This window comes from Salvelinus namaycush, chromosome 1 (assembly GCF_016432855.1).
Source record: "Salvelinus namaycush isolate Seneca chromosome 1, SaNama_1.0, whole genome shotgun sequence".
NCBI lineage: Eukaryota > Metazoa > Chordata > Actinopteri > Salmoniformes > Salmonidae > Salvelinus > Salvelinus namaycush.
This window is the reverse complement of record NC_052307.1, coordinates 27034768-27050404: the sequence shown is the minus strand read 5'-3', so window position 1 is coordinate 27050404 and position 15637 is coordinate 27034768. Positions and strand designations below refer to the sequence as shown.

General features: G+C 45.9%; 1 protein-coding gene across 1 annotated transcript in view; it reads left to right on the top strand.

The window, feature by feature from the left end:
• Positions 1-15637, top strand: part of LOC120051219 (probable E3 ubiquitin-protein ligase HECTD4) — a 60028-nt gene that overhangs the window by 23023 nt on the left and 21368 nt on the right. The window contains exons 26-52 of the mRNA XM_038997962.1: positions 93-285; positions 371-475; positions 552-640; positions 768-934; positions 1099-1234; positions 1357-1498; positions 1609-1775; positions 2621-2767; positions 2939-3123; positions 3548-3701; positions 3820-4100; positions 4186-4375; positions 4479-4560; positions 8571-8773; positions 8923-9058; positions 9213-9395; positions 9605-9769; positions 9926-10095; positions 13072-13187; positions 13343-13446; positions 13613-13774; positions 13911-14059; positions 14196-14275; positions 14477-14640; positions 14732-14969; positions 15262-15398; positions 15506-15632. Of these exons, the coding sequence (XP_038853890.1) occupies positions 93-285; positions 371-475; positions 552-640; positions 768-934; positions 1099-1234; positions 1357-1498; positions 1609-1775; positions 2621-2767; positions 2939-3123; positions 3548-3701; positions 3820-4100; positions 4186-4375; positions 4479-4560; positions 8571-8773; positions 8923-9058; positions 9213-9395; positions 9605-9769; positions 9926-10095; positions 13072-13187; positions 13343-13446; positions 13613-13774; positions 13911-14059; positions 14196-14275; positions 14477-14640; positions 14732-14969; positions 15262-15398; positions 15506-15632 (4172 nt within the window). The remainder of the gene's footprint in view (positions 1-92; positions 286-370; positions 476-551; positions 641-767; positions 935-1098; positions 1235-1356; positions 1499-1608; positions 1776-2620; positions 2768-2938; positions 3124-3547; positions 3702-3819; positions 4101-4185; positions 4376-4478; positions 4561-8570; positions 8774-8922; positions 9059-9212; positions 9396-9604; positions 9770-9925; positions 10096-13071; positions 13188-13342; positions 13447-13612; positions 13775-13910; positions 14060-14195; positions 14276-14476; positions 14641-14731; positions 14970-15261; positions 15399-15505; positions 15633-15637) is intronic.

Genomic DNA, 15637 nt, shown 5'->3' with positions numbered 1-15637 from the left:
ATACCACATATTCAACTGCCATTCCAATTCTATTTTAACCAGTCATTTCTGCCCATCCGCTCCCCCTTTTCTCTCTGGCTTGCCCGTGTCAGGGAGGTGATCAGGCCAGACGTTATGGAGGAGGTCATAGTGTCGTGTGTGATAAAACACCTGACGCTGGTGGATGCTCTCCAGTCGCTCGTCAACTTCCAGTACCGCGAGGAGCACGCTGAGGAGTACGACCTGCTCTGTAAGATAATGGCTGAGACTTTCAAGAAGATCAACGCCATGGAGCGCCAGCTGCAGGTACACAAGTGGCTAGTATAGTCTGCTTTTCCCTCTCCAAGTGTGTGTGTGTGTGTGTAGAACTTTGTTTGTTGCCATCCATCAGAGTGTAGCAGAGCTGGAGCAGAAGTGGCAGAACGAGGTGGAGGAAGCTCAGCAGGGAAAGCTGGAGAACAATGCTCCTTTCTTCCACGACTATCACTTCTTTGAGGTACACATCCCTTCACCTCCGATTCTCATAAAGTTGTACACTGTTCAGCAAATATAATTAGTTTTTGTTTCCCCAGAACAAAATGAAGGAACTAGAATTGCTGTGTTCACTAAAGGAGGTCCCACTGGACTGGAGTGATTTGGAAAACGTTGTCCTCACACTGAGGTAAGACATTGGAGAAGAGCCACGTGACAATGCAGATGTTAAGACTGCTAAGGTAACATCTGCATTGCTTAGATGACATATCTTCCTCCGTGTTGTCTTCTGGTTTATCGTCTACATTTGTCCACAGGGAGAAGTTCTTCCAGGAGGTGAACTCCGTCCACCTGAAGAGTGGTGTGCCGCTGGCCAAAACCAAAGCCCTGGTGAAGAGCCTGATGAACCGCACAGAGCTGCTGCTCCATGTCACCATCGCTCCTCACAGCAGGAGCCTAACCACCACACCTGCTGGCACGCCAGGTACCCCTCAGCTTACACTTCCTTACATAACCACCTACCCAGCCTACTCGACCTCCCTAGCCTACACCTGCTTCTCTATACCCCTCTCCTGATTTACTGTGACTGCCTGTATATAGTATGGTAACATAGAGGTGACTGATTGACTTTTTGTTGTTGTGTGGCAGCCTGTAAGTCTGTGTCAGACACTAAGACGGTGATCCCCGGGGTGAAGCAGCCAGTCTTTCTGCGCAGCATGTCTGCACCCTCCGACCTGGAGATGATCGCCAACCAGGACCTTGAGTTCCCACACAGCAGCCAAAGGTTCACTGTCCACAAAAATCTCTTTGATACAGAGAAAGTGTATTACAAGCATAACTACACTAAGTTGATGATGGATGGAGAGAGTACTCACCCCTCTACGTTATTCTCCTCTACTGCAGGAGGCGACACCACCCCACCAGTCACCGTAGCAGCTCCTTCACACTGCTCCAGTCTCTAGCCATGGAGGACAGCCGGGACAAGCCAACGTACAGTGTGCTGCTGGGACAGCTCTTTGCTTTCATAGGGACCTTGCCCGACCAGTCTGTAAGTCCAGCCGTCCCCCACAGTCACTGCACATTGAATTCTGTTTTTGGTGCCAAACAATTAGAGAAGTTGAGTCTATTCATATTTTACCCTTGTTCTGCCTCCTCCAGGTGTCCAGCAGCAGTTTCCTGTCTGCGGCTCAGACACGGTGGAGGCGGGGCAGCACAAGGAAGCAGGCCCTCGTTCACATGAGGGAGCTGCTCACTGCCGCAGTCAGGGTAGGTGGGGTCACTCACCTGGTGGGACCTGTTACCATGGTGCTGCAGGGAGGGCCCAGGTAAGGCATGGACACACACTGACACACAAACCTACCATTAATATATCTTCATGGTTTGTTTTCATTTGGGAGAATTTATTTTACAATTATAGTTATTGTTTCCTTTCACAATATAACAATGCAATTGAATTATATTTAACACTAAACAATAACTTGACAGACATTAATATACAGTTGAAGTCAGAAGTTTACATACACCTTGACCAAATACATTTAAATTCAGTTTCACAATTCCTGACATTTAATCCTAGTAAAAATGCCCTGTCTTAGGTCAGTTAGAATCACCACTTTATTTTAAGAATGTGAAATGTCAGAATAATAGTAGAGAGAATTATTTATTTCAGCTTTTATTTCTTTCATCACATTCCCAGTGGGTCAGAAGTTTACATACACTCAATTAGTATTTGGTAGCATTGCCTTTAAATTGTTTAACTTGGGTTAAATGTTTCGGGTAGCTTTCCACAAGCTTCCCACAATAAGTTGGGTGAATTTTAGCCCATTCCTCCTGACAGCTGGTGTAACTGAGTCAGGTTTGTAGGCCTTGCTCATACACGCTTTTTCAGTACAATCTCTAAGCTGGAGATATCTCCAGAAGTTTTGTTTCTGTAAAATATACTTGTTCTTTAGTTCTTCAAAAGAGGTTCTTGATATAGACACGTAATGTTCTTTATCCCCTTTCTATACCAATCTTTCCAGAAAACCATGTGTACTCTTATTTTCAATTTAGGGTTATTCCATAACGAAGCAGAGTTTGTCAAGAAAGCCCTGTCCAATATCCAAATGTATTTTAGTGTATAATGCAGGAGAAATTCAATTTTATAAATGTATCTGTGTCCTCTGTGCAGGATCGAGGAGCTGACCTGTGGGGGAATGGTGGAGCAGGTGCAGGAGGCCTTTGGGGAGACTATGACGTCTGTAGTGTCACTATGTGCCCGCTTCCCCATCGCTTGTTCTAACAGTATTGGCATGCTCTGCACCATCCCCTATACTAGGCAAGACAATTATTCTCTATCTTCCGAAATCCTCATGTTACTCTAGGAAAACGGCTTTGTTTGTTATCAGGAACAAACAACTCACCTCATTTTCCTGGCATCCAAAAATGCCTGACTTTCTAGAATTGCCATTCTCTAAACCCCCACATGTCTGCCCATGTGTTCCTGTAGGAGTGAGGAGCAGTGCCTGGTGCGCAGTGGTCTGGTCCAGCTCATGGACCGCCTGTGCAGCCTGAGTGGCCAGAGGGACTGCAGCTCCAATGAGAAGCAGACCAAGAAGCAAAAGGTGGCCACCATGGCCTGGGCTGCCTTCCAGGTGCTTGCCAACCGCTGCATCGAGTGGGAGAAGGTGGAAGGTATGCAAGATAGTTGGGGGGGGGGTAACTTATCAGCTTGTGAAATAGGTAGCCCACACCAAGAAATTAAGAGAACCTCAACGCTGAAGCAGAACATATGAGAATAATTTTCACTCAGATGTTTCCAATGTCTTGATGCTGTGCCTTTTAGCTAAAGAGGAATGTTTGAAAGGCTGTCTTCAGGGTCTACTAACAAAGTGAGGACAAAACGCAGAAGAATAGTTGGAGGTTAAAGTTAGGAAAGCTTGGCAAAGGTTGATTTTAGGCCAATAATTCAGAAACCAGAGGAAAGATGGGTATTTTCATGATCTGTGAATATAGATAATCAGACTTTAGGATGCAACCTCACATCAGTGTTTTCTACAGAGAGTACAGTGTGCGGTAATTCTTACTACTGCAGAAATCCCTCTCCCCCTCTCTTAAGGTGGTTCAACAGATGCGGTGCACTCAGGTCTGGCCCGGCAGGTGTCCAGCCTGCTGACCAACCACCTGGTCAGAGCCACCGAGTGCTGTGGGAACCAGGCAGCAGGGAACGATGCTCTGCAGGACGTCCTCAGCCTGCTCAACGACCTGTCCAGGTAACCACTAGCAAACAACAGGTCAAATACACATCACCTTCAGTCCTCTTGTGTTCTGTGTTTGTGAAATGACTGTTGTCACCTTCTAATTATCTATGACTGTCTGGCGTTCCTCCAGGAGCCACATAGGGAAGGCTATCCTGAGCCAGCCAGCCTGTGTGTCCAAGCTCCTGTCCCTGCTGCTGGACCAGCGGCCGTCTCCCAAGCTGGTGCTGATCATCCTGCAGCTGTGCCGTGCTGCCCTGCCCCTGATGAGTGTAGAGGACTGTGGCAACGTGGCGCTACCCTCCTGGAGCTACTCCATCAACACCCTGGATGCTGAGCAGCAGGACGCCACCGACCCCGCCTCACGCATCGCCGCTCTGCTGCTGGCCAAGCTGGCTGACTACGTAGTACCAGGTAGGACTCTTTGGTCTTGACATGTTGGTCATGAGATATCTGGCCTCTGTTAGACTGCTGTCTCTAACACCGTGTCCCCCACCAGGCTGCCAGACCCTGCTGTCCCCCAGCTCCTCAGAGCCAGACACCAGCCTGAGCCGCTCCAGCCCCAAGGGAACCCTGAAGTCAGATAAGGACGCTGGGGAGGAGTGCGAGGCTGTGGATGGCAAACTGTCCATCTTTATCCACAAGCGGGAGGACCAGTCCTCTCATGAGGTGCTACAGCCACTGCTCAGGTAATACTCATCGTAATACCTCCGGAGACCTTTTAACTTCATTTGTGCCAAACCATCCATGCAGTCTCTGACACCTGTGCTTTTCCTCCCTGGTGGCTTGCAGCAGCTCAGAAGGCCGGCCGTTCCGCCTTGGAACTGGAGCCAACATGGAGAAGGTGGTGAAGATGGATAGAGACATGACCAAGGTCAGGCCTGTTTTAAAGTTTTCATGTGGCTGCAAATGTCATTGGGGTGTCACTGTTAAGTTCATGTTTTAAGTATCCCTATATTTCTGTTATTACGGGGCTATCACTCAGTCAAGAGTGCGCATGCGCAGGAAGTTGAGTCGTTGTTGGACCTAGCCTCGAGTGTAATGGCTACTTGTAGTGTGTTCATATAGTATAGTAAACTTTGTTAAACTGGAACTTTGTCGTTGTGTCATCTCGAGTTAACATTGGTAGCAGAGGATGGTTTCTAACTACAACGTGCCACCTCGCTTCGACGAGAAGAGGTCGTACGAAAGTTGGAAAAATGAACTGGGAATCTGGATACGCGTTACTAATCTGGACGCGAAAAAGCAAGCACTTGCGGTGGTATTATCGCTCGAGGGAAGAGCGAGAGATACAGCACTGGAAATATCCGTTGAGGATTTGAACAAGGATGACGGTATGGGAACTTTGATCACAGCACTGGATTCTGTATTTCTCAAAGAAGAGAAAGACCGTGCCTACGAGGCATATTCAAACTTTGACAGTGTTACGAGAGATATTTCGGTTGCAATGGCAGACTACATCATTGATTTCGAACAGAGGTACAATAGAATGCGCAAGTACAACATGGTTCTCCCAGATGCAGTGTTAGGGTTCAAGTTGCTAGACACTGCTTGTCTAGATGGTAGGGAGAAACAGTTGGCTTTGACTGCTTGTACTGTGCTGACTTTTGCATCTATGAAGTCGGCACTAAAAAGAATATTTGGTGAGAAGACGTCTGTCGCGCCAATAACAGATGGAATGCAAGTGAGTGACGCAGCATATTACACCGAGCAGCACAGAAAAGGAGCCAACAAGTCACGTTCTCAAGACAACCAGAAGAGGGCGCCATTTCCCGGCACAAATCCACTGGACAAATATGGAAGGAGATCAAAATGTGCAATTTGTCAAAGCACTTACCATTGGGTTAAAGACTGTCCTCATAAAAATGAACAAGTTAAACTAACAGAGGAAAATGTAAACACAGAGATAGAGCAGTGTAACATTACACTGTTTTCAAATGAATCTGCTTTTGATACTGAGATTTTTATAGTTGAATCCTTAGGATCTGCTGTGATTGATACTGCATGTACACGGACAGTGTGTGGTGCAAAATGGCTTGATAGCTATGTCAGTGAACTAAATATGAAAGAAGTACAAAATATGATTGACACACCAAGCAACAGAGCTTTCAAATTTGGAGATGGGAGAATTGTCCATTCTACCAAGAGAGTTAAGATACCAGCAAAGATTGGTCAGACTAAGTGTCACATTGAAACAGAGGTGGTCCCTACAGATATCCCCTTACTATTAAGCAAAGCTTCCCTCAAGAAGGCAGGGGCTGTACTAGACATAAAAAATGACAAGGCAGTGATGTTTAAACAACCAGTGACTCTTGAACTTACTACCTCAGGCCACTATTGTGTAAACATTTTAGACAAAGACATCACACAGAGTCCATGCAAAAATGAGATTCTGACTGACGTAGAGAACATGAGCACTAAAGAAAAACACAAAGTATTGTTAAAGCTTTACAAATAGTTTGGACATGATACAGTTGACAGACTTCAGAAGTTACTCAGCAGTTCAGGGAACAATGATGATGAGAAGTACGAAACTGGAAACAAAGTGTACTACAAACGAGTTGACTGTCAAGAGTGGAAAGGACCGGGAGTAGTCATTGGTCAAGATGGTGTGGTGATATTTGTGAGGCACGGAGGCATGACTGTCAGGGTGCATCACTCAAGATTGCGGAAAGTAAATGATCAACAAGATAGAGGGGCTGTTGCTGAGAATCAGTCTCCTAATGAAAATGACAAAAAGGACACAGTAACAGACACAAACCTACCAGATGTCGCATCCAATGATATGGACACTGAAACTGACACAGGAAATGGAGTAGAGACCTTCAACCATGCCACAGGTAATACTGTTGAGCGTTCAAATGAGGAAAACATTCAACAGCCACATGTGTTAAGAGAACATGGTTGTTCCAATCTGAAAACTGGACAAACTGTTAAATACACGGACAGAGAAAGTGGTATTCCACATACAGCAACCGTCATTGGACGAGCAGGAAAAGCAAAACACAAGAGCTGGTACAACTTGCAGTACTCTGAACCAGCTACACTTTCTGGTACAACAGGGTCAGCTGACCTGCCACTTGTAGATAATATCAGAATTGAACCAATGGAAAATCGAGAAAAACAGAATGACATTCAAAATGATGATGTACTTGAAACAAAGGACGTGTCATTTGACTCAGCTAAGCTAGATGAGCTCAGTAATTGGAGGAAAAATGGAGTGTTTGAGGAAGTCAAAGACATTGGCCAAAAGTGCGTCTCAACAAGGTGGGTGTGTACCCTTAAAGAATCCTTAACTGGAATAGTGCCCAAAGCACGTCTAGTGGCTAGAGGTTTTGAGGAGCTGGCTGCTAAAGAACTCCCAAAAGACTCACCGACATGCACCTCAGAGTCACTCAGATTGCTGATGTCAGTGATCTGCCAGAAAAAATGGAAACTTAATTCCATAGACATCAAATATGGATTTTTGCAGGGAACAGAGCTGTCAAGGGACATTCACATCCGACCTCCGCCTGAAGCTAAAAGCGAAGGAACACTGTGGAAACTAAAGAAGTGTGTGTATGGACTGGCAGATGGATCACTCTACTGGTACAACAAAGTCAAGGCAACAATGCTGAATACAGGTGGAAAAATGTCACAAGTGGATCCTGCAGTCTTCTATTGGCTTGATCAAGACTGCAATGTGACTGGAGTACTTGCCTGTCATGTTGATGACTTTATCTGGGGTGGCTCACAGACCTTTGCTTCAACTGTGATTCCACACCTCAAAGCTGTTTTCTAGGTTGGCCGTGAGGAGCATGATCATTTTTGTTATGTTGGCATAGAGTTTATTACAGTTGATGGAAAAATACTGATGCAACAGGAGAGCTATATCAAGAATCTTCAACCTATCCACATGGATTCTTCAAGAGCCGTACAAAGGAATTCCCCTCTGTGGAATTGAAGCTGGTCAATTGAGGTCAAAGATAGGACAAATTTTATGGGCTGCGAGACAGAGTAGACCTGGTTTGATGGTTGCAACTTGGCATCTAACACAAAACACGCCACTGTACAAACCATTCATGAGGCAAACAAAGTTGTTCGTAAACTGAAATCACAAAAAGTGACTAAAGTTTCAGCATGTTGGAAAAGATGACTCTTTGAAACTAGTTGTCTTCAGTGATGCTTCGCTAGGTTAACACTGGTGGGACAAAACGGCACTTTCTACCTGTAGTTTGTGTCACTGTCAACTACTCATTAGTTGATGCTGTGAAGTCAACCAAGTCTGTCAGAGAAAAGACTTTGAGATTAGCAGCATCAAGGAACTTATTCAAGCACAGAGAATCCAGCGGATTCTGTGGTCAACTACAAAGGAAAAGCTTGCTGACTGTCTGACTAAAAAAGGAGCATCCGGTCTTGTGCTCCTACAGGCTCTCGCTCCTACAGGCTCTCAGTAATGGAAAGTGGCAGCTTGAGTAATACAAATAAAAACTGTCACACAACCCATTTGTAATGGGGAATCTTGAATAATACTTGGACATTTAATTATGTTGTTGATGTTTTATTTGTCTTTAAAGAAAAGGGGGAGATTGTTAAGTTCATGTTTTAAGTATCCATATATTTCTGTTATTACGGGGCTATCACTCAGTCAAGAGTGCGCATGCGCAGGAAGTTGAGTCGTTGTTGGACCTAGCCTCGAGTGTAATGGCTACTTGTAGTGTGTTCATATAGTATAGTAAACTTTGTTAAACTGGAACTTTGTCGTTGTGTCATTTCGAGTTAACAGTCACCAAGTGAAAGAAGAATAGTGAAGAATTAAACCTAGTCAAGGCATATGTTCAAGAATCATACCATTTATTCCTGGCTGATCTGCTCCTTCCTCATCCCTCTCATTCACCTCACCAGAGTGGTAGCTGTGAGGTGATCACAGAGGAGGCTGCTGCCGCCCTGAGGAAGGCCAATAAGTGGGCCCAGTCTGGGCTGATAGTGAGTGTGGGCCCGCCTGTGGAGGCTCTGGTCCCGGAGGCTGCTGGAGGAGTCACCACGGGGGACAAGAAGAAGAGCGCTCAGACCGCTGTGTGTCGGGACAGGAACTCTGAACTGGCCAGGTTGGTGTGACACTCAAGCTGTGCAAGATTTATATTATGACTTTTGTATAACCGTAATACCAGTGGAATTGAATCTGCTACACTAGTTCTAGTTAACCAGAGGGGAGAACGATTCTAACCGGTCTCCTCTCTTTCCCTCCACTGTTCAGGTCCGACCCAATCAGGCCCTTCATCAGTGGACATGTGGCCAACAGTATGGCTGCTGAGGTCATCGCCCTGCTGCACAGCCTGCTCACAGCTCCCGAGTCCAACACCGCCCAGATCTGGACCAGCACTGCAGAGAAGGTAAAGCACCATCAGAATGCATAGGTTTTAGAGGCAGCTGCAGCCATTCTAAGGTCTACTTGCAGATGCTAGAGCCATGTAATTCTAAGAATATACTGTATATGAAGATCATAGTGATAACACATGGACTTACCGCTACTGATGACTGTGCCAGGTGCTGTCCAGAGCACTGATGTTCATCCCACAGCTGGGAAAGTATGCTGAGAGCATCCTGGAGAACGGTAGCAGCAGCGGCAGGAAGCTGGCTAAACTCCAGGCCATCGGCAGGCAGGCTGTGGCGGCACTCTGCGCCCTCGGAGGCTTCAAGGAGACCATCAAGATTGGCTCAGAGGTCCAGGTGGGTTAGGAGAGGAGCACAAGTTGATAGATCCATAAGAAGACTTAGCAGTACACCCTTAGCAACATGCATTGTACCTGTCTCTGTGGTGAAATTAACATGCTGGGTACATACAACACTATACCAGGCCAACAGTGCTGTGGGCAGCAAGAGCTATAGCAGTGAATGGTCAGTGCATGTTTCTCATCATGGTCCCTCTGCTCCCTCAGGTGGTGGGTAAAGGAGTGCTGGGCAGCGTGGGTGTGGTCATGTCCATCAACGAGCAGGAGGGCATTGCCACGGTGAAGTTCCCTTCCTGCGAGTACAGGAAGGCCTGCAAGGCCTCAGACATCCTGACGGTGCCCATCTCCCGCCTCTGCACTCCCCGCTCTGAGGTAAGAACAGGGAGGGTTAGAGAAGTCAGACACACATAACGTAACTTGACTGAAAATGATGAAAGTGCTTTAATGTTCACTAGTAGACTAATTTAATGTTCTCTTCTCTTCTCTTCTCATCCCTGTCCCTCTCCCCTCCCCCTCTTTCTCTCCCAGGCGATGCCCCTCTACAAGCTTTCCATCACAGAGAAGGTGGTGCAGGCGGTACAGTCCATGCTTCTGCCACAGGAGGGCAGTCTGTCCATCCACTCCTCCCTCCCCGCCTCAGGAGATGGCTCCAGTCCTGTTATGGCTGCCGTCCGCCTGTTGGCTGAAATCAGGACCAGGTAAATCACTACTGAGGACATTATCTTGGTCATAACGTTTTTCTGCTCCGAAAAGTGTGTCTCTGCACTAGGGCTGTGGTGGTCATGACATTTTGCCGGTTATTGTCATGCAAACGAGTGCCGGTCTCATGGTAATTGACCGTTAATTAACATAAACACGTTTAGCTTTTCCAGGCCTCCACGCATACAAGCAGCATACAAGCAGCATACAAGCAGCATACAAGCAGCATTCAAGCAGCATTCAAGCAGCATTCAAGCAGCATACAAGCAGCATACAAGCAGCATACAAGCCGCTTTTGGAACATCTTAATTAAAAAAAAAGTCTAAATCAATTTAATATACACATCACAATAAATCCATTATTTATTTTAGGCAGGTCTAAAGAAACATTATGAAGAAAGAACAGAATATGAGTTGGCCTACTGTGTGTTATCTGGCTATGCACCATGCTGTATGCTTGCTTGTTCATTTAGCAGACAAGACATGCCTATGAGTTCTGTGACGTTATTTAATATTATATGATTTTATAGTAAGAAGAATATAATTGAACTTAGAAAGGATATTTTTCCCATTCCGGAGCGAGTGCACATATGAAGTGGCTATGTTGAGCGTAAAATATATCATTTGCTACTGGTCCAATACACTAGATTTAGAGTTATTTGTCAACTTTAGTTGTGAATGATACAAACCTTAGAATGTCTTAGAAATCAAAACATATATGGGCTGCATGATGCGACTAAAGGCTATTGATGATTTGCTTGCGCTCTGTTCCTCAGGGTTGGAGAGCCCATGGCATACAGAGTTTCACGATAATTGTAGGCTAACTCTGTAAGCCGCCCTGCACAATCAATGAACCAACAGTATCGCCTAGGCCTATACGTGCCTCATGGATAGAACATTTTGGAACATAGCAAAAAATCCATCCAGTATGCATAATAATACAGTCCACACTCAAAGTCGATTTCCTAGAATTTGTTTAATTTTGGAGTATAGGCTAGAACAGTGGTTCTCAATCCTGGTCCTGGGGACCCAAAGGGTTGCACTTTATTTATTTATTTTGCACTAGGACTACACACCTGATTCAAATCTTTCAAGTTTTTTGATGAGATGATAATTTGAATCAGCTGTGTAGTGCTAGAGCAAAAACAAAAATGTGCACCCTTTGGGTCCCCAGGACCAGGATTGAGAACCAGTGGGCTAGACTAATTATGATAAAAAATATTTGAAAAAATCTGCCATGCGTAATATGCAGTGGGCTATATATTATATAACGGCACAATCGTTAATTTAGTTCGTTTTTTTTTCTTCGGGCTAGGACTCATGGATATATAGACATACATACTACCAGTAAAAAGTTTGGACAAAGCTACTCATACATTTTTTTTTTTTTACATTGTAGAATAATAGTGAAGACATCAAAACTATGAAATAACACATATGGAATCATGTATTAACCAAAAAAAGTGTTGAACAAATCAAAACATATTTCAGATTCCTTGACAGCTTTTCACACTCTTGGCATTCTCTCAACCAGCTTCATGAGGTAGTCACCTGGAATGCTTTTCCAACAGTCTTGAAGGAGTTTCTACAGCACTTGTTGGGATGAGATTGGGTGATTGTAGAGGCCAGGTCATCAGATGCAGCACTCCATCACTCTCCTTAGTCAAATAGCCCTTACACAGCTAGGAGGTGTTTTGGGTCATTGTTCTGTTGAAAAGCAAATGATAGTCCCACTAAGCGCAAATCAGATGGGATGGCGTATCACTGCAGAATGCTGTGGTAACCATGCTGGTTAAGTGTGCCTGGAATTCTAAATAAATCACTGACAGTGTCACCAGCAAAGCACCATCACACCTCCTCCATGCTTCACGGTGGGAACCGCACATGCGGAGATCATCCGTTCACCTACTCTGTGTCTCACAAAGACACGGCGGTTGGAACCCAAAATCTCTAATTTGGATTTCCACCCGTCTAATGTCCATTGCTCATGTTTCTTGGCCAAGCAAGTCTCTTCTACTTATTGGTATCCTTTAGTAGTTTTCTTTGCATCAAATCAAAATCAAATAACATTTTATTAGTCACATGTGCCAAATACAACAGTGAAATGCTTACAAGCCCCTAACCAACAATGCAGTTAAAAAAATACAAATAAGAATAACAAGTAGTTAAAGAGCAGCAGTAACAATTAACAATAGCGAGACTATATACAGGGGGTACCGGTACAGAGTCCATGTGCAGGGGTACCGGTCGACCATGAAGGCCTGATTCCTTCTGGAATGTTCTCCCGTCTCCACAGAGGAACTCTAGAGCTCTGTCAGAGTGACCATCGGGTTCTTGATCACCTCCCTGACCAAGGCCCTAATCCCCCGATTGCTCAGTTTGGCCAGGCGGGCCAGCTCCAGGAAGAGTCTTGGAGTCTTCTTCCGTTTAAGAATGATGGAGGCCACTGTGTTCTTGGGGACCTTCAATGCTGCAGACATTTTTGGTACCCTTCCCCAGGTCTGTGCCTCGACACAATCCTGTCTCCGAGCTCTATGGACTATCACTTGGACCTCGTTGCTTGGTTTTTGCTCTGACATGCACTGTCAACTGTGGGACCTTATATAGACAGGCGTGTGCCTTTCCAAATCATGTCCAATCAATTGAATTTACCACAGGTGGGCTCCCAAGTTGTAGAAACTTTTCATGGATGGTCAATAGAAACAGGATGTACCTGAGTCTCATAGCAAAGGGTCTGAATACTTATGTAAATGTGGCATTTCTGATTTTTATTTTTAATACATTTGCAAAATTTCTTAACCTGTTTTTGCTTCATCATTAAGGGGTATTGTATGTAGATTGCTGAGGAAAATGTTTTATTTAATCAATTTTAGAATAAGGCTGAAATGTAACAAAATGTGTAAAAAGTACTTTCCTGAAAGCACTGTATATTTGTTTTGCTTAGTTAATATTGAGGGTTAAATGTGTGTGTTCCAGGGCATGTCTGGTGATGGCCCAGCTCCTGGAGGACAGCTCGTTCTGTGAGGAGTTCATTCAGCAGTGTCCTGCTGCTGTGGAGGTGCTCAACCTAGTGGCCCAGGAGTGCAGTCCTGGTGAGTGACCACCCACTCTCACCCAGTAGCATAGTGCTCAATTACGAGACCACTTCTGCAATGCAGCATGACTTGACTTTCCTATATGACAGTAGTATTGATTGTGTGGAAGGAAGTATGGCTGCTGTGTGTAACAGTGCGTCTGTGTTGTGCAGGGGAGCGTCTCGGCATGGTTGAAGCACAGTGTGAGCGAGTGAGGATGCTGTACCGAGACTGCGCTCGCCCGCCACCCCCTCCCCTCCAGACAGACAGGCGCCAGGTGGGTTTCGCTGTAGCCTCTCAACTCATTTATCTACTGAGATCTACTGATTTTAATAATGGACATAAATCCGTATTAGGAATTTTTGATTGATGAAGGGATTCCGATTGAGATTTGTAGGGCCAGTCTCCTAACTCTCTCTGCTCCGCTCCGTACCTCTCCCTAGCCCAAGGAGATGACGTGGTGTCCATCTAGGGGGTTCCCTCCAGTGCGTGCCTGCGTATTCTCATCCCGTCTCACCTCCGTCACCTTCCTGGCCGACCCCAGTGCTGGAGGAGGCCTGCCCAGGGGAACCTTCATCTATGCCACCTCACCTGTTCCTGTTCAGGTGGGCACCTCTACGCTAACTGGATGTCTTGGGAATGGCACTGGGTTTTATATGAATGAAAATTCAGTTTTGCGTGCTTATGAAGCAGGCTGACTAATTTGGAATCTTAAAATTCCTCTCTCTCTTTTTCCTGTAGGCGCCTTCCTTTTACTGGGAGATAGAGATAGCCTCCTATGGAGACTCAGAAGATGACAGTGGTCCTATTGCGTCTTTCGGCTTTGCCACAGAAGCAGAGAAGAGAGACGGAGCGTGGACCAACCCTGTTGGCACCTGCCTCTTTCACAAGTATGTGTTCATATGGAGTTTACAGCTGTAATCTCAGAGGTTTCCCACTGCCCTGTCTCTGACTGAGTGCTGACCTTTCTTTCTTTCCTTTCTGTTTCATCCTACCCCTGTCTCTGTCTCTGTTTCACCCTTTCAGTAATGGTAGGGCTGTGCACTATAATGGCTCCAGTCTTCTGCAGTGGAAGAGTGTGAGGCTGGACGTGGCCCTACTTCCTGGTGAGATAGGAAACAATCCTTTTTATCTAATTTCATAATATCACCTACCTCCTATTTTTCCCATCATTCATTTTACTTTATTTATATATATATATATATATATTTTTTTTACTTATGCCAACCAATTTGTATTGCATATTTAACAGATATTGGTGAAACATCTGATTTTGAACTCCATGTATCTTCTCTTCCTGCCTATAGGGGATGTTGCGGGCATTGGCTGGGAGCGCTCAGAGGGCACCCCTCCACCCCCCGGCCAGGCCCCTAAAGGGCGGGTCTACTTCACCTACTGTGGCCAGCGCCTGAGCCCCTTCCTGGAGGATGTAGCAGGGGGCATGTGGCCTCTGGTGCACATTCAGAAGAAGGTGGGCCTTTATGCCTGGACATGTCAAGCTAGATTTAAAGACCAATGAATGCAGCTTATGTTTGTCATGGTGTGTGTTGTATTTTGTTTAGAACACAAAGATTCGTGCCAACTTTGGTTGCCGGGCGTTTGCGTACGCAGAGGGACAAGCACACCGCAATGCTGCTGACCTCTGTGTTGACTTGGCAGAAGAAATCAGTGCTAACTTTGAGGCCCTCCCCTTCGCCATGGCATCTGACAGTGACAATGATGCGGGTGCTAGTGTGGCATCTGACTCTGGCTCCCATGGACCCCCCTGTCGGATCGCCGCAGTAGCAGTTGCCCAGCAACGTATGTTCCTATCACCTTCCCCCTTCCTGCACCAAATTAACGTGTCTTAGTTTAAACCTTTGACCTGGTTTGGTGTGCCTGATGTTCTGGTCCCATCCGGTCACTTAACCTAAAATATATTGTTTTACTTAACCTGGTGTTATTTCAGTCCTCTGTTATGTTTGCTGTTTGGTAAACCCCACTACAGCTAACCCTCACCCTCCTCACTGTCTGGTCTGTGTGTATGTGTGCGTCCCAGTTGGTAGCGTTTGTAAGAACTGGCTTTGTTGTTTGTCCTCCCCTGTCGGGACAGAGTACAACAGTGACTCATCATGCCACTACAAGGTGGAGCTGAGTTACGAGAATCTGGTCACCTCAGGGCCTGACGCACACCCCCCGCCTATTGCTGATGACGAGAGTGATGACGAAGATGATGACGATGTCCCAAGGGTGAGTTGAAAGTCTTGCTGAGAAATACCATATTTACTTATCTTTTTGGTATCCAGATTTTTCAGTGGGCATGAATGTACTGCTGTCCACCCCCTACCCCCTCCCAGGAGGACCACTATGCCCTGCTGGTGAAGGCCTGGGAGACAAAGGTGTTCCCCACCATCCGCCGACGCTTTCGCAACGAGGCAGAGAGGAAGTCTGGTCTGGACCAGATCAAGGGAGCACTGCAGCTGGGTGAG